Source organism: Mesoplodon mirus, assembly GCF_964341445.2.
Source record: "Mesoplodon mirus genome assembly, chromosome: 2".
NCBI lineage: Eukaryota > Metazoa > Chordata > Mammalia > Artiodactyla > Ziphiidae > Mesoplodon > Mesoplodon mirus.
Window position 1 is genome coordinate 31,458,219 of NC_138977.1, and position 19,115 is coordinate 31,477,333.

The window sequence follows — 19,115 nt, forward strand, 5'->3', positions numbered from 1 at the left end:
CTCCATGACCTAAGACAAAATGAGAGGGGCCACGGGGTCAGGAGGGGCCAGCTGACACCGTGACCACAGCACAGCCTCTGCTTCCAAGGTCTGGGGTTCACCTTGGGTAAGAGGAGTGACGTTTCTTCTTTGTGTTCCCCAACCAACCTGCCCGGACAATCCTGCAGCCACTTTGGTTCCGGGACTTCTGAAACTCTTCCTGGGCCAGCAGCTCATTGTCTGTTCTAATCAGGACCATTCTGGCTTCTCTTTACATGTTCACATCATCAACTCTCAACACCAAGTGTATGTAAGCCATCTTTTCCCAGACCTCCTGTTATTTTTGCTTCACCCACTTCCACAATTCATTGATTCCTTTGTTCACTGTCTTACATTTAAAATACCAATGTTTTTTTTTTTTTTTTAATTTATTTTATTTTTTTGCTTTATAACAAATTTAATCAGTTATACATATACATATGTTTCCATATCCCCTCCCTTTTGCGTCTCCCTCCCACCCTCCCTATCCCACCCCTCCAGGCGGTCACAAAGTACCGAGCTGATCTCCCTGTGCTATGCGGCTGCTTCCCACTAGCTATCTACCTCACGTTTGGTAGTGTATATATGTCCATGCCGCTCTTTCACTTTGTCACAGCTTACCCTTCCCCCTCCCCATATCCTCAAGTCCATTCTCTAGTAGGTCTGTGTCTTTATTCCTGTCTTACCCCTATGTTCTTCATGACTTTTTTTTTTCTTAAATTCCATATATATGTGTTAGCATACAGTATTTGTCTTTCTCTTTCTGACTTACTTCACTCTGTATGACAGACTCTGGGTCTATCCACCTCATTACAAATAGTTCAATTTCATTTCTTTTTATGGCTGAGTAATATTCCATTGTATATATGTGCCACATCTTCTTTATCCATTCATCCGATGATGGACACTTAGGTTGTTTCCATCTCCGGGCTATTGTAAATAGGGCTGCTATGAACATTTTGGTACATGTCTCTTTTTGAATTATGGTTTTCTCAGGGTATATGCCCAGTAGTGGGATTGCTGGGTCATATGGTAGTTCTATTTGTAATTTATTAAGGAACCTCCATACCGTTCTCCATAGGGGCTGTACCAATTCACATTCCCACCAGCAGTGCAAGAGTGTTCCCTTTTTTCCACACCCTCTCCAGCATTTATTGTTTCTAGATTTTTTGATGATGGCCATTCTGACTGGTGTGAGATGATATCTCATTGTAGTTTTGATTTGCATTTCTCTAATGAGTAAAGATGTTGAGCATCCTTTCATGTGTTTGTTGGCAGTCTGTATATCTTCTGTGGAGAAATGTCTATTTAGGTCTTCTGCCCATTTTTGGATTGGGTTGTTTGTTTTTTTGTTATTGAGCTGCATGAGCTGCTTATAAATTTTGGAGATTAATCCTTTGTCAGTTGCTTCATTTGCAAATATTTTCTCCCATTCTGAGGGTTGTCTTTTGGTCTTGTTTATGGTTTCCTTTGCTGTGCAAAAGCTTTTAAGTTTCATTAGGTCCCATGTGTTTATTTTTGTCTTTATTTCCATTTCTCTAGGAGGTGGGTCAAAAAGGATCTTGCTGTGATTTATGTCATAGAGTGTTCTGCCTATGTTTTCCTCTAAGAGTTTGATAGTGTCTGGCCTTACATTTAGGTCTTTAATCCATTTTGAGCTTATTTTTGTGTATGGTGTTAGGGAGTGATCTAATCTCATACTTTTACATGTCCCTATCCTGTTTTCCCAGCACCACTTATTGAAGAGACTGTCCTTTCTCCACTGTACATTCCTGCCTCCTTTATCAAAGATAAGGTGACCATATGTCCGTGCGTTTAACTCTGGGCTTTCTATCCTGTTCCATTGATCTATCTTTCTGTTTTTGTGCCAGTACCATACTGTCTTGATTACTGTAGCTTTGTAGTATAGTCTGAAGTCAGGGAGCCTGATTCCTCCAGCTCCATTTTTCGTTCTCAAGATTGCTTTGGCTATTCGGGGTCTTTTGTGTTTCCATACAAATTGTGAAATTTTTTGTTCTAGTTCTGTGAAAAATGCCTGTGGTAGTTTGATAGGGATTGCATTGAACCTGTAGATTGCTTTGGGTAGTAGAGTCATTTTCACAATGTTGATTCTTCCAATCCAAGAACATGGTACATCTCTCCATCTATTTGTATCATCTTTAATTTCTTTCATCAGTGTCTTATAATTTTCTGCATACAGGTCTTTTGTCTCCTTAGGTAGGTTTATTCCTAGATATTTTATTCTTTTTGTTGCAATGGTAAATGGGAGTGTTTCCTTGATTTCACTTTCAGATTTTTCATCATCAGTATATAGGAATGCCAGATATTTCTGTGCATTAATTTTGTATCCTGCAACTTTACCAAATTCATTGATTAACTCTAGTAGTTTTCTGGTAGCATCTTTAGGATTCTCTATGTATAGTATCATGTCATCTGCAAACAGTGACAGCTTTACTTCTTCTTTTCCAATTTGGATTCCTTTTATTTCCTTTTCTTCTCTGATTGCTGTGGCTAAAACTTCCAAAACTAGGTTGAATAAGAGTGGTGAAAGTGGGCAACCTTGTCTAGTTCCTGATCTTAGTGGAAATGGTTTCAGTTTTTCACCATTGAGGACGATGCTGGCTGTGGGTTTGTCATATATGGCCTTTATGATGTTGAGGAAAGTTCCCTCTATGCCTACTTTCTGCAGGGTTTTTATCATAAATGGGTGTTGAATTTTGTCAAAAGCTTTCTCTGCATCTATTGAGATGATCATATGGTTTTTCTCCTTCAGTTTGTTAATATGGTGTATCACGTTGATTGATTTGCGTATATTGAAGAATCCTTGCATTCCTGGAATAAATCCCACTTGATCATGGTGTATGATCCTTTTAATGTGCTGTTGGATTCTGTTTGCTAGTATTTTGTTGAGGATTTTTGCATCTATGTTCATCAGTGATATTGGCCTGTAGTTTTCTTTCTTTGTGACATCCTTGCCTGGTTTTGGTATCAAGGTGATGGTGGCCTCGTAGAATGAGTTTGGGAGTGTTCCTCCCTCTGCTATATTTTGGAAGAGTTTCAGAAGGATAGGTGTTAGCTCTTCTCTAAATGCTTGATAGAATTCGCCTGTGAAGCCATCTGGTCCTGGGCTTTTGTTTGTTGGAAGATTTTTTATCACAGTTTCAATTTCAGTGCTTGTGATTGGTCTGTTCATATTTTCTATTTCTTCCTGATTCAGTCTTGGCAGGTTGTGCATTTCTAAGAATTTGTCCATTTCTTCCAGGTTGTCCATTTTATTGGCATAGAGTTGCTTATAGTAATCTCTCATGATCTTTTGTATTTCTGTAGTGTCAGTTGTTACTTCTCCTTTTTCATTTCTAATTCTATTGATTTGAGTCTTCTCCCTTTTTTTCTTGATGAGTCTGGCTAATGGTTTATCAATTTTGTTTATCTTCTCAAAGAACCAGCTTTTAGTTTTATTGATCTTTGCTATCGTTTCCTTCATTTCTTTTTCATTTATTTCTGATCTGATTTTTATGATTTCTTTCCTTCTGCTAACTTTGGGATGTTTTTGTTCTTCTTTCTCTAATTGCTTTAGGTGCAAGGTTAGGTTGTTTATTCGAGATGTTTCCTGTTTCTTAAGGTGGGATTGTATTGCTATAAACTTCCCTCTTAGAACTGCTTTTGCTGCATCCCATAGGTTTTGGGTCGTCGTGTCTCCATTGTCATTTGTTTCTAGGTATTTTTTAATTTCCTCTTTGATTTCTTCAGTGATCACTTCGTTATTAAGTAGTGTATTGTTTAGCCTCCATGTGTTTGTATTTTTTACAGCTCTTTTCCTGTAATTGATATCTAGTCTCATAGCATTGTGGTCGGAAAAGATACTTGATACAATTTCAATTTTCTTAAATTTACCAAGGCTTGATTTGTGACCCAAGATATGATCTATCCTGGAGAATGTTCCATGAGCACTTGAGAAAAATGTGTATTCTGTTGTTTTTGGATGGAATGTCCTATAAATATCAATTAAGTCCATCTTGTTTAATGTATCATTTAAAGCTTGTGTTTCCTTATTTATTTTCATTTTGGATGATCTGTCCATTGGTGAAAGTGGGGTGTTAAAGTCCCCTACTATGATTGTGTTACTGTCGATTTCTCCTTTTATGGCTGTTAGTATTTGCCTTATGTATTGAGGTGCTCCTATGTTGGGTGCATAAATATTTACAATTGTTATATCTTCTTCTTGGATCGATCCCTTGATCATTATGTAGTGTCCTTCTTTGTCTCTTCTAGTAGTCCTTATTTTAAAGTCTATTTTGTCTGATATGAGAATTGCTACTCCAGGTTTCTTTTGGTTTCCATTTGCATGGAATATCTTTTTCCATCCCCTTACTTTCAGTCTGTATGTGTCTCTAGGTCTGAAGTGGGTCTCTTGTAGACAGCATATAGATGGGTCTTGTTTTTGTATCCATTCAGCCACTCTGTGTCTTTTGGTGGGAGCATTTAGTCCATTTACATTTAAGGTAATTATCGATATGTATGTTCCTATTCCCATTTTCTTAATTGTTTTGGGTTCATTATTGTAGGTCTTTTACTTCTGTTGTGTTTCTTGCCTAGAGAAGTTCCTTTAGCATTTGTTGTAAAGCTGGTTTGGTGGTGCTGAATTCTCTCAGCTTTTGCTTGTCTGTAAACGTTTTAATTTCTCCATCAAATCTGAATGAGATCCTTGCTGGGTAGAGTAATCTTGGTTGCAGGTTTTTCTCCTTCATCACTTTAAGTATGTCCTGCCACTCCCTTCTGGCTTGTAGAGTTTCTGCTGAGAGATCAGCTGTTATCCTGATGGGGATTCCCTTGTGTGTTATTTGTTGTTTTTGCCTTGCTGCTTTTAATATGATTTCTTTGTGTTTAATTTTTGACAGTTTGATTAATATGTGTCTTGGCGTATTTCTCCTTGGATTTATTCTGTATGGGACTCTCTGTGCCTCCTGGACTTGATTAACTATTTCTTTTCCCATATTAGGGAAGTTTTCAACTATAATTTCTTCAAATATTTTCTCAGTCCCTTTCTTTTTCTCTTCTTCTTCTGGAACCCCTATAATTCGAATGTTGGTGCGTTTAATGTTGTCCCAGAGGTCTCTGAGACTGTCCTCTGTTCTTTTCATTCTTTTTTCTTTATTTTGCTCTGCAGCAGTTATTTCCACTATTTTATCTTCCACCTCACTTATCCGTTCTTCTGCCTCAGTTATTCTGCTATTGATCCCATCTAGAGTATTTTTTATTTCATGTATTGTGTTTTTAATCGATGTTTGATTCATCTTTAGTTCTTCTAGGTCCTTGTTAACTGTTTCTTGCATTTTGTCTATTCTATTTCCAAGATTTTGGATCTGGGAAATAGAATCTTGGATCATCTTTACCATCATTATTCTGAATTCTTTTTCAGGTAGACTGCCTATTACCTCTTCATTTGTTAGGTCTGGTGGGTTTTTATCTTGCTCCTTCTCCTGCTGTGTGTTTTTCTGTCTTCTCATTTTGCTTATGTTACTGTGTTTGGGGTCTCCTTTTTGCAGGCTGCAGGTTCGTAGTTCCTGTTGTTTTTGGTGTCTGTCCCCAGTGGCTAAGGTTGGTTTAGTGGGTTGTGTAGGCTTCCTGGTGGAGGGGACTAGTGCCTGTGTTCTGGTGGATGAGGCTGGATCTTGTCTTTCTGGTGGGCAGGTCCACGTCTGGTGGTGTGTTTTGGGGTGTCTGTGGACTTTTTATGATTTTAGGCCACCTCTCTGCTAATGGGTGGCGTTGTGTTCCTGTCTTGCTAGTTGTTTGGCTCAGGGTGTCCAGCACTGTAGCCTGCTGGTCGTTGAGTGAAGCTGGGTGCTGGTGTTGAGATGGAGATCTCTGGAAGATTTTCGCCGTTTGATATTATGTGGAGCTGGGAGGTCTCTTGTGGACCAGTGTCCTGAAGTTGGCTCTCCCACCTCAGAGGCACAGCACTGACTCCGGGCTCCTCAATTTGGGATGATGTGTTGTCTATTCATGTATTCCGCAGATGCAGGGTACATCAAGTTGATTGTGGAGCTTTAATCCGCTGCTTCTGAGGCTGCTGGGAGAGGTTTCCCTTTCTCTTCTTTGTTCTCACAGCTCCTGGGTCTCAGCTTTGGATTTGGCCCCGCCTCTGCGTGTAGGTCGCCGGAGGGCGTCTGTTCTTCACTCAGATAGGACAGGGTTAAAGGAGAAGCCTCTTCGGGGACTCTGGCTCACTCAGGCCGGGCGGGAGGGAGGGGCACGGAGTGCGGGGCAAGCCTGCAGCGGCAGAGGTCGGCGTGACGTTGCACCAGCCCGAGGCGCGCCGTGCGTTCTCCCAGGGAAGCCGCCCCTGGATCCCGGGACCCCGGCAGTGGCGGGCTGCACAGGCTCCCGGAAGGGCGGTGTGGGCAGTGACCTGCGCTCGCACACAGGCTTCTTGGCGGCGGCAGCAGCAGCCCCAGCGTCCCACGCCTGTCACTGGGCTCCGCGCTTTCAGTCGCGACTCGCGCCCGTCCGTGGAGCCCCTTTAAGCAGCGCTCTTAATCCCCTCTCCTAGCGCACCAGGAAACCAAGAGGGGAGAAAAAGTCTCTTGCCTCTTCGGCAGCTCCAGAGTTTTCCCGGACTCCCTCCCGGCTAGCTGTGGCACATTAGCCCCCTTCAGGCTGAGTTCTCGCCGCCAGCCCCAGTCCTCTCCCTGCGCTCTGACCGAAGCCCGAGCCTCAGCTTCCAGCGCTGCGCGCCCCGGCGGGCGAGCAGACAAGCCTTTCGGGCTGGTGAGTGCCGCTCGGCACCGATCCTCTGTGTGCGGATCTCTCCGCTTTGCCCTACCCAGGTATGTGGGGAGTTTCTTGCCTTTTGGGAGGTCTGGGGTCTTCTGCCAGCGTTCAGTAGGTGTTCTGTAGGAGTTGTTCCACGTGTAGCTGTATTTCTGGTGTATCCGTGGGGAGGAAGGTGATCTCCGCGTCTTACTCTTCCGCCATCTTACCCGGAAGTCACCAATGTTTATTAAATGCCTCTGCCTTTGGGCATCATCCGTTATGAGCTGTCCTCCTCATCTGGCAATTTTCTCCATCTTCCTATGGCTTCTAATACACTTGGGGAACTTTCTAATCCTCATTTCGGGATTTTATTTCTCTAGATAACACATCTCGATGTCTAAAGACCAACATCCTGCAAATGTGGTAGTAGTGAGGAGTTGTAGTGTAAAGACTGTGTCTGCTATTCAACAGCCAAGACATGGAAACAACCTAAATGTCCATTGACAGATGAATGCATAAAGAAGATGTGGTACATATGTACAATGGAATAGTACTCAGCTATAAAAAAAGAACAAAACAATGCCATTTGCAGCAACATGGATGAACTTAGAGATTATCATACGAAGTGAAGTAAGTCAGAGAAAGACAGATACCATATGATATCACTTATATGTGGAATCTAAAATATGATACAGATGAACTTATTTATGAAACAAAAACAGACTCACAGACATAGAGAACAGACTTGTGGTTGCCAAGGGGGAGGAGGTTGGGGGGGATGGACTGGGAATATGGGGTTGGTAGATGCAAACTAGTATATAGAGAATGGATAAACAACCAAGTCCTACTATAGCAGACTATAGCTATAGTAGAGCACAGGGAACTATATTCAATATCCTGTGATCAGCCATCATGGAAAAGAATTTGAAAGAGAATATATGTGTGTGTGTGTGTGTGTGTGTGTGTGTAACTGAATCATTTTGCTGTACTGCAGAAATTAACACAACATTGTAAATCAACTATACTTCAATAAAATAAAATTTTAAAAAAGAACGTGTCTGGGGCTTCCCTGGTGGCGCAGTGGTTGGGAGTCCGCCTGCCGATGCAGGGGACATGGGTTCGTGCCCCGGTCCGGGAGGATCCCGCATGCCGCAGAGCGGCTGGGCTCGTGAGCCATGGCTGCTGAGCCTGGGTGTCCGGAGCCTGTGCTCTGCAACGGGAGAGGCCGCAGCAGTGAGAGGCCCGCGTACCACCAAAAAAAAAAAAAAAAAAAAAAAAAAAAAAGAACGTGTCTGTATTAAGTTGGTTATAAAGAAAACCACAAGACAGCCTGTCGGCTCATTAGCTGTGACTCTGGACAAGTAACCAATCCTTCTGGGCCTCGTTTTCCCCACCTATAAACTGGGGGAAATAATACGCCCAACTGCATTTGGTTAATACAAGGAGTAATTGAATTAACATATCTAAAAGGCTTATGTGAGCACCTAGAATATAGTCAATGACATACAAGCATTAGCTATTATTATTTCCACCATTTAGAATAAAGCGTCTTAGAATAAAGTGTGGAGATTTTTTTTAAGTGTTTTTTTCTTTCTGTTTTAAGGCCCAGATTATGTAAAGGACCATCTCCCTAAAATTGCTCAGCATACTTCCTATATAGGAGAGAAGCGTCCTGCATTAGAAAAAACGGGAGATCTCAGATATTTACGGAGGCCTGCCTCAAAGAGAAGCTTGCCGGCCAAATATAAATCTGAGTATGTTGGTGAAATTGGTTGGGGAATACCAGTGTATGATTTTATCAACAAAACAAGGCTTCAGACTGGCTTTCACGTTAAGGTATTTTTCTTAAATTTATGCTCCTCCTTGCACATTGTTTTCTGGTTTGAATGCTTTCTGAGTTTGCTTCCATAGGAAATGTCATGCTCTTGACCTGTCCTTGAGAAGCAATGGCATTGGAGTTTTTGCAGAAAAATGAGTGTGTGAATAAATGTACTTGCTGCTATCACTCCCTTCGTCCTTTAGTACCAGCAAGGAGAGGTGTGAAGGGAGTGAAGCCGAGGGCAATCCAAGAGCATTTGCACTTGGCTTTGGAATGCATCCAGATTCCCATCGACGCTGTGACATTCACACACGCTCCCCCATCCTTGCAAGGCTTGGTGAGTGGGTGGTGTTAAAGCAGCAGCCTGTGCTGGACTTCATCCACCAACCTAGAAACCAGCCCCAGAGCTTTAAAACCCACTGTGTGGATCATGCCTTTGAATCAGAGCATCCAGGGCACGTAGTCGGAGGGCTCTTAGAAAACTTGTCTATCTCCGTTTGGTGATGTGGATGCGGGCGTGACCCCACACGTTCTCCTCTGAAACAGGAGAGAGCACGGGTGATTTTAGAAGCAAAATCTGAGAATTCAGACTTTTTTCCCAGGTGAGACTTTGCCTGGAAATATGTATCAACGATGCAGTAACTGGATTTCTTAAGGCAATATAGTACAGCCTCATATAGTAAAGGTTAACGAAGGAAAAAGCCTTTTTCTGGCCAACCCTCGGCAAGTACAGGAGAGCAGCTGGGAGCTCAGTCTTTGAGGTCAAGAAGGGTTCCACTCCTGCCTCTGAGTCAGGTCCAACTCTGCGACCCTGGGCTTGAGCTCACCTCCCTGGGTCTCCATGCCTCCTCTGCCCCGTGGCAGCATTAGAGTGCCCACTTCCTAAGACCACCTGAATTCCTATCCCACTCCTGCCACCTGCTAGCTGTGAGTGGCCTTGGCCAGTTCCTTGACCTCTTTGCCTCTTCATCATGAACCTGAGCATTTGCTTTATCAGGCTGTCATAAAGAAACATTTGTAAAGTGCTGGGCACCATGCCTGGAACACATCAAGGCTCTATGTCTTTTATGTTTCTTAACTTCCTAGCATAAGGTTTTCCTAGTTACATACAAAACCCAAAAAGCAAAAACCCTTTTAGGTTAAGTTAAGAATAAAAGAGAACTTCCCTAATCTGACAATCTACAAAAAACAACAACAACAACAAAAAACCTATAACAATAACAATACTGAATGATAAAACATTGAAATCATAGTTCTCTTTAAGATCAGGAACAAGACACAGATTCCCCAAATCATGATTTTTTCATTCAGCTTTGTACTGGCGGTCTTAACCATGGCAGTAAGGGGGAAAAAAAGTATAAAATGTGTAAGGATTGAAGTGGAAGAAGCAAAGCTATCATTATTTGCTAATAATATACTTGTCCACGTAGAATACCTCAAAGTATAAGAGAATTTGGTAGTCAACAGGATACAAAATCCAGGTACGAAAATCAATTTTATTTTTATATATGAGAAACAGACAGAAAATGCAATAAAACAGGATACTAACAGTGTCATCAACAGATACAAAGTATGTAGGAATAGATCTTAAAAAAGGATATTCTGGCCCAACATTGTAAATCAGCTATACTTCAATTAAAAAAATAAAGATGTTCAACACATGGAGAAAAATGATAAAACTATTGAAACAAGATCTAAATAAATGGAAAGATATATCATGTTTATGAATTGGAAGATTCAATATCATAAAGATGTCAAATCTATCAGATTGATAAAAATAATTCCCATGCAATTACAATAAAAATCACATTTTTTTTTCTGAATAAAAAGACTATGTCTTAGCATGATTCTTGTTATGTCATGACTTCTAAATATGAGGGCATGAGGAACGTGCTCTGCATTGGTACCCGGCATGCAGTTGACACCCCGATGTCAATGACTGGGACTGTGGTTTTGTACTTAATGTCACTCAGAGCCAGTGACACAGAATGAGGGCTCGGGTTCCTAAACTGGGTCTTACTCAGGCAATAAAGACGAAGATCAGAAACTTGATTCGATATCAAAAGTGGCCACCAGTGAGAAGAGGACAGACCCAAAGCAAGGCAGCCAGTTTGAACAGAGTCCAGAACATCTGTTGCCTTGTTGCTTCTCTCCAGTGATGCCGGGCTTTTGTGCACAGCCCTTGATCTGTTGCCCATCTTGAGTGTGTGCAGCTGTGAATGCAAGATTCACGTCAGCCTTGACTTAGCCTTCCAGGAAGGGATTTATTTGGTTTCTTTTGATGGAATTTCACAGACGGCTCTAAATCCCCGCTCTGCGTGATAGCGCGGTCCTCTGAACCCTGGTGGGACTGAGTGTGAACCATACAGAGACCACCCCACCACCCAGCCCTGTGGCTCACATAGAAGCTGGTCTTGTTTGGCATAGGCTGTGAGGACTTGTCATCCGTGCATTTTCTTGGCCCCAGCATTTGGACAGTAATTGTTTTCAAAGATGTACTTATCTCAGGTAACGATCTTAAACAAGTCTTAAAGGATCCCTTGGACTTAGAACTTTATCATGAGAACAAAAATATGCACTGGGGCTTCCCTGGTGGTGCAGTGGTTGGGAGTCTGCCTGCCGATGCAAGGGACACGGATTCGTGCCCTGGTCCGGGAAGATCCCACATGCCGCGGAGTGGCTGGGCCTGTGAGCCATGACCGCTGACCCTGTGCGTCCGGAGCCTGTGCTCCGCAATGGGAGAGGCCACAACAGTGAAGGGCCCGCGTAATGCAAAAAAAAAAAGATGCACTGAGAATGACTGTACATACAGGTCAAGAACCACATATGATTTACCCACCAGCTAAGGCCTAGGATTTGTCACCAAGACTGCTAACCTCCCCCAACCCTGCACCCAAGGCCTGCTTCCATCCCCTGCCCCCCAAGGTCAGCTTCTGAGTCAAGCCCCATACTTGGATACCTTATCAACGCAGAGCTCCAGGCAGGCCCTTCTGATCAATGAGACTTGGCTGGAAGTGACGTTTGAGCTGATAGATACACAGACACTCCATGCCTAGAAACAAGCCCCTAATCACAAATAACATGTGAGCATCTGTGCCATGAATTCACACCTCCTCGACAGGGAGCTGGTCCATTCCTTAGTGCAGTGTAACCCAGGGCAACATCTCCATCCACGTCCTTTTCTTTCTCTGGCTCCTTGCCTTGGTAGCCCTCGATCACATCCCCGTGACGTCTGTGTCTGTAAGAGTCCCACCAAGGTGGCACCTTGTTTCTGTCTAACCTCAGAGATTCCTCGGTGGCTCCCACCGAGATAACTCAGAACTTTGATTTTAAGCACAAACCTTCACCTAGTGGATTTTTATAGCCAGAACAGCTGCTCTTCCTAATTTCCTGCTCTAGGTTCCAGTAAGACCAGCAGCTAAGGAAGCTCGGGCACCTGCAGTAGACTCGGTAACATGCCTGGGGCAGCTGCTTCCTGCCCGGGAATGGTCTCTCCTCTCTGGGGCACTGGGAAGGGGTCTATAGATCATCTGGATTTGGATAGAAAGATAGTGACTTGCAGGCTGAGTGACACCTGAAAAAGTTCCCACATTGCAGTGGTCAGTGAAAATGACAACATTGGGTCTCTCTTCTGGGTCTTTCTGTGTTTGGCTATTTCCTGCTCGGATGTGGGGCTGCAGTGCAATGATGATACACGTGTAATAAACCAGTAAAGATCACTGCTTTTGTTACTGTCTCAGATTTAAGAGCAGTACATTCTTCTTCTTCTTTTTTTTAATGGATTTGGTCTCTGCCAAACTGTGTGTTGTTTCTGCAACAGTATATGGAGACCACTGAAACAATTCCTTTGGTTTCAAACTGAGGAGTGTGTCTAACTGGTTCGTAGCTGGGTTCGTAGTGGTTTGTAGCTAAGTGGTTCGTGTCTCCCTCCCCTGGCCTTGCTTTAACCCAGGTCTCCCGATGCCTGTTTTCTGCTCCTGCATCCGACCTCAGGGCCAGATGATTTGACACTTGGTTTTCCCACAGAAACAATGCGATACTGGACTTGAGGACTGACTCTTCATAGGTGTAGTCCCAAAGACAATATTAAATCAGTGAATCATAACAGCTATTACAACCAATATATCATACGGTATAATACTTTAAGCGATGTGTAGAAGATAAACCCTGTGTAGAAGAGAACCATGGGGATGCGCCAATAATATATTTATATGGGATACAGTGTCATATAATAAAAAGGAAATTTTTCGAGGCTTTGAAACTCCTGCCTCCTGTTTATCTGCCCCAAATTCCCGTGTTATGAACACAGAGGGCTTCTGTGAGTTTCATGGACATGGGAACAGACTTCTTGATGGATGTCGAATAAATCAATCCAAGGTCGGTTGCTTTATGAGACACTTTTCTCACTGTGAATTTATTTAGAGAAAGTAAACATAAAAAGAGCTCTTGCTGTGGGAATGTAATTGGTGCAGCCACTATGGGAAACAGTATGGAGTTTCCTCAAAAACTGAAAATACAGCTACCATATGATCCTGCAATCCCACTCCTGGGCATATATCCAGACAAAACCATAATTCAAAAAGATACATGCTATGTATAGCTGATTCACTTTGTTATACAGAAGAAACTAACACACCATTGTAAAGCAATTATACTCCAGTAAAGATGTTAAAAAAAAAAAAGATGCATGCAATGTTCACAGCAGCACTATTCACAATAGCCAAGACATGGAAACAGCCTAAGCGTCCATCAACAGAGGAATGGATAAAGATGTGGCACATATATACAATGAAATATTACTCAGCTGTAAAAAGAATGAAATAATGCCATTTGCAGCAACATGGATGGACCTAGAGATTGTCATACTGAGTGAAGTATACCAGACAGAGAAAGACAAATATCATATGATATCACTTATGCGTGGAATCTAAAATATGGCAGAGAGACTTCCCTGGCAGTCCAGTGGTTGAGACTTGGTGCTTCCACTGCAGGGGGCACGGGTTCGATCCCTGGTGTGGGAAATAAGATCCCACATGCCGTGCAGTGCGGCCAAAAAGTAAAATAAAATAAAATATGACAGAAATGAGCTTATTTATGAAGCAGAAACAGACCCACAGATATAGAAAACAAACTTTTGGTTACCAAAGGGGAAAGGGGGTGAGGGAGGGATAAATTAGGAGCTTGGGATTAACATATACACACTACTATGTATAAAACATAAACAACAGGGTTCTACTGTATAGCACAGGGACCTATATTCAATATCTTAATAATAAACCATAATGGAAAAGAATATGAAAAAATATACATAACTAAATCACTTGGCTGTACACCAGAAACCAACACAACAGTGTATATCAACTATACTCCAATAAAATAAATTTTTTAAAAAAGAGCTCCCGTTGACTATTTACTATGTGAGGAAGGCACTGTGATCATTTTCATCTTACAGAGGAGGGGTCGGAGATATTGACAGCCGAGGCCCCTTGCCTGAGGCTGTACAGCTGGTCAGTGATGGAGCTGGGATCTCAGCCCAGGCCGAGAGCTCAGGGACTTCGTGGGAGCCCAGTGTGTGTGAGAGGAAGGGACAGAAAACGAAGTCGGAACACGGGGCTGGAGCCGCTGGGCGAGGCGCTCATCAGGGCGAGCACTTTTCCCTGAGGCAGTGTCTGCCCGGGTCAGTCCCGGTTGCCTTGTCTCCTAAGGGCCCATCCTTTCTTCACGGGGCCTCAAGCCTCTCCCAGATCCCCACCACTCTGCATCGTTTGCACACAGATGCTTCATTCATGATAGTAAAATGAATCATCAGTAGTGGATATCACCCACATATTTGACATAATAAGAGCGAGCTTAGTAATAGTTATTCTCTTTATTAAATCTTAAAATTTTTTTATTGGAGAATAGTTGATTTACAATCTTGTGTTAGTTTCAAGTGTACAGCAAAGTGATTCAGTTATATATACATATATATCTATTTTTTCCAGATCCTTTTCCCTTGTAGGTTATTACAAAATGTTGAGTGAAGGTCCCTGTGCTATACAGTAGGTCCTTGTTGTTTATCTATCTTATATATAGTAGTGTATATGTTAATCCCAAACGCCTAATTTATCCCTCCCCTCCCCTTTCCCCTTTGGTAACCATAAGTTTGTTTTCTATGTCTGTGAGTCTATTTCTGTTTTGTATATAAGTTCATTTGTAATTTTTTTTAAGATTTCACATATAAGTTATATCATATGATATTTGTATTTCTCTGTCTGATGTACTTCACTTAGTATCATAATCTCTAGGTCCATCCGTGTTGCTCCAAATGGCATTATTTCGTTCTTTTTATGGCTGAGTAATATTCCATTGTATAAATGTGCCACATCGTCTTTATCCATTCGTCGATGGACATTTAGATTGTTTCCATGTCTTGTCTACTGTAAATAGTGCTGCAGTGAACATTGGGGTGCATGTCTCTTTTCAAATTATGGTTTTCTCTGGATATATGCCCAGGAGTGGGATTGCAGGGTCATATGGTAGCTCTATTTTTAGTTTTATTATTTTCCAGTTTCTGTGTAATAAGCACTCTAGAGTGCTTCAAAACATATCATCGAATATTATCTTTGGCATTCTGGGAAAAAAAAGAGAAGACAGTGACGTTCCCCGCCCCCCAAACTGTACCTTATTTCCAGCCCCACCCTGTGCATTCTCCCAAACCCACCTTCACACGACAGCGTCCCAGAAAATTTTCAAAATCACCTAGAAAAGAGAAGTATTGTTGGTGTGCAGTTGATCAGTATGTAGACCACCAATCACACATTTTAGAATTTCTGGGTGTTTTTCCCCCCAAGCTTCTCATTTACCTTTGGGTTCATTTGGGTGAATCACAAACAGTCTCATTAAAATTCCTAAGATCTCACACTCCTAATCTCCAGATGTTATTATCAATATAGAAGACTTTTGAAAGATAATAAAGCTTCCTTTTCCAACCAACTTATAAAAGCAAAATAGAAAATAGCTTTCCTAAAATTAGGAGCGCCTTGGGATGGCTGCTGTTTCTTTCCCAGATGGGTGTGTGTTTATTTCTCACTTTATATTTCTTAGAGTTATTTGCATCCTAACAGTTTGTCATTTAATATAAAAATAATTACATGAGCACCTTTCATCCTTAAGTGCTGTGTAAAGTAATGGCTTTCCTGGTACCACGGGAAGCCTCTAGTAGGGGAGGGCCACATGCTGACTGCCTATGAAGGAGAAGAAACCTTGGCTACAGAAGCCAAATAACCCTCCTTTTTCTTGAAAATAATATATTAACATCATCAATGCCCTTCTATGCAGGTGTTATATTTTCTCCATTTTATAAATCCTGGCTTTATATAGGATTCCTCAAATAAATTGAAGGAACTTACTTGTATCCGAACTCCCAGGAAATAAGTTTTTAAGTTTGATGCTTCCTTTCTGGAACAGACCATGAAAACAACAAGCGAGGCACATATCACTGATATGCATTCTCTGTGCTGTGTTCAAACCCATTCCGTGAAGAATAGCGGGTTTGGAAAGAGAAGCATCTCTACTGATAGCTGGGGACACTGCCACTCCACATGTCACCAGGCATCCCAGCCCCAGCCAGATGTGGGCTTCCTCCTTGTGGCTGTGAGTTTATGGATGATTATTGGTGAATTGGAAAAAAAGACATCCTAATGTTCACATCTTTTGTTAGGGTGTGGAAATGTGAAAAGAAAGGGGGGGGGGAGAGGGAAGGAAGGAGGGAGGAAGAAAGAAAGGAACTCAGTGTAATTCAGAGTCTAATGAGTGATTTTATTCTTAATTAAGGGAGGCTAAAAATACATCATGGTGGTTACTAGCTTTTGTAAGTCTTGACATGCATCTTGAGTATGCATCTCAATGTAAACATCACCTTTTTAAAAAATTACACTTCTTAAAGTTAGTATTAAGCATATGTCATAGGTTTTCAATGAATAGTATTTGATGATGATAGGGAGATAGAAAGCTAAGAAAAAGTTGTATAAATTAGAATGGGTTCTGGTAAACCTGACGTTGGCTCCACAGCCAGGGTCCTTTAAATTTACTGTCAAGAATTTGGAAACTTGTGTGTGATCTAATATCCCAAGCACAGGTGGCTAAAATACCAGGACATATGTTTTCTAAATCTTGGCTTTTTAAGATCTTTGGAGGAAATTCTAATACCATTATAAATTTAGGATTATACTTTTCCCTACTATTCATATACAACACTTCCGGGGTACCTCCACTGCTTTGACAAAAATGCATAGAATGCATAGCAATCTGGAGATATCTATTCTCTTCCCAGGACTGAACCTAGGATCCAAGAAATCTTAATTGAGCAAATTGAAAATAACCCATTCAACAGAGGGGCCCCTGGTACGTGGTCCCACTGTCTCTGGGCACAAAGAAAGTGGCATTGAAAATAAGTGCTTTGGAAGCCTTGTGGGCTCCTGCAGCTGGGGAGGAATTCGTAGGAAGTTTCTTTGTGCTGTGATCGTTGTTGAAGTTTTTGGTGAGACAGTTGGTCTCCACAGTGCCAGCCACATCCCAAACGGCTGTAAGCACCTTGAGGTCTGAGAGCTGTGTCTTATTTGGCTTTGTACTGACAGCATCCACAGCCCTCCGTGCAGTGCTTAGCACAGCGTACGTGATCGTCAAGAAATGATGGGAGACGGAGACTGAAATCCCATTCTTTTCTCATTCAGAGTCTTTGTTAAGAGACCAAGTTGCAGAAGGGGGGGGGGATGAGCTTTTAAGCATGTGTGAGATTGAGAATTATTTTCCTCCCAGCTTATTCAACAGTCATTTGAGAACTACTTAGCCTATTTTTATTACTGAAACTTAGTTATACTGTTATGTTCACAGTGCCTGAGCTGCCACCCCCAGTGTAATTCTGTGTTATAGAGCTAATTGGACAGTTAACTTGGAACACTCCTCCTAACCTTTGAATTAACAACAGTGCCAACACATTAGGAAACTCCAAGGGTAACAACGGTCACCAGCCAGGCACTTGATTATATTTCAGAAACTGTGCACTGGGCACAAGCAGAGACTCGGGAAGCTCCCATGTCGCTTTTCTGTAGGTTGAATAGTTGAATCCACTCGTATTTCACACCCTGGTAGGGACCTTCTGCTAACTCTGGATAAAGGGCTGGTAGCAGAATGATTGGTTACTCATCACATATCCTAACAATTCCCAACAGAATAAGCTCTAATCTTGCTTTAAAATAAAATTCTAGTGTATCTTGAATTATCACGTGAATAAGGAAAACATTAATCTCTCTGGGGAAGTGCAGAAAAAATAATAGAAATGTGCCTTCTCTCTGAGAGTAAATGAGGCAGCGAGGATTCATAGTGCTTTTCAGGGCAAATCTATGCCTTAATGAAAAACTGAATATGCAAAAGTAGCCAGTTGAAGAAATTTTCATTTTCCCTCTTTCTTTGCATGCTAGTCTGCCTACTATTCTTTATAATGTCTCAGTTTTTGCACCTATAAAACGGGCATTGCATTAGTTTTCTATTGAGCATAACCTAATACCACATAACGTCTTAAAACAACACCATTTATTTGCTCACAGCTCTATAGGTCAGAAGTCCCAAGAAGGCCTGGCTGGGTTCTCTGCTCAGCACTCACTAGGCTGGATGCAAGGTGTTGGCTGTGGCTGTGATCTCACCTGAGGCTTGGAGGCTCTTCCGAGTTCATGGGGTTGTTCCAGCTTTCAGTTCCTTGGGGTTGTAGGACTGAGGTCCCATTTCTCTGCTGGCTGTCATCCAGGGACCAGTCTCAGCCTCGAGAATCTGCCCACATACCATAGCCGTGGTGCCCTCCATCTTTAAAGCCAGCAACAGATGCTCTCCCTCATGTCCAAATCCCTCTCACACTTCAAATCCCCTTTGCCTGGAAGAGCCCAGATCCTTTCAGGAGCTCACCTGATGAAGTTTGGGCCACTGAGGATAATCTCCCTTTCTTACAGTCAACTGATTTGGGATCTTAATTACATCTGCAAAATCCCTTCACAGCAGTACCTAGTATTTGGTTGAATATCTGGGAGAAGGTGTATATACCAAGGAGTGAGAATCTTGGGGGTCTTTAGAATTCTGTCTTCCACAGGGATAATAACAATAACTTAGAGTGTTGTTAAATGGATTAGGTGAGATGTGTAGAAAGCACTTAGCATAGTATCTAGTACAGACTCTAGTACAGTCTCAAGAAATGGGATCTAGTATTATTAATGTCTCTATATACTGTATTTTCTTGCCTACATGGATTTTTTTTAGCTCACTTTATTGTTTTTTTTTTTTTTTTTTTGGCTGCATTGGGTCTTCATTGCTGCACACGGGCTTTCTCTCTAGTTGCAGTGAGTGGGGGGACTCTTCACTGCGGTGCGTAGGCTTCTCATTGGTGGCCTCTCTTGTTGCGGAGCACAGGCTCTAGGCATGTGGGCTTCAGTAGTTGCAGCATGCAGGCTCAGTAGTTGTGGCTCACAAGCTCTAGAGCCCAGGCTCAGCAGTT

At 42.2% G+C, this 19,115-nt stretch overlaps 1 protein-coding gene across 1 annotated transcript in view; it reads left to right on the top strand.

Annotated features, from left to right (window-relative positions):
* Window positions 1-254: 254 nt before the first annotated feature.
* The window catches only part of SPMIP2 (sperm microtubule inner protein 2), a gene marked incomplete at its 5' end in the record, with an annotated part of 52,962 nt that continues 34,101 nt past the window's right edge, over window positions 255-19,115 (top strand). Inside the window, 2 exons of the mRNA XM_082642582.1 lie at window positions 255-285; window positions 8,378-8,610. Of these exons, the coding sequence (XP_082498708.1) occupies window positions 255-285; window positions 8,378-8,610 (264 nt within the window). The remainder of the gene's footprint in view (window positions 286-8,377; window positions 8,611-19,115) is intronic.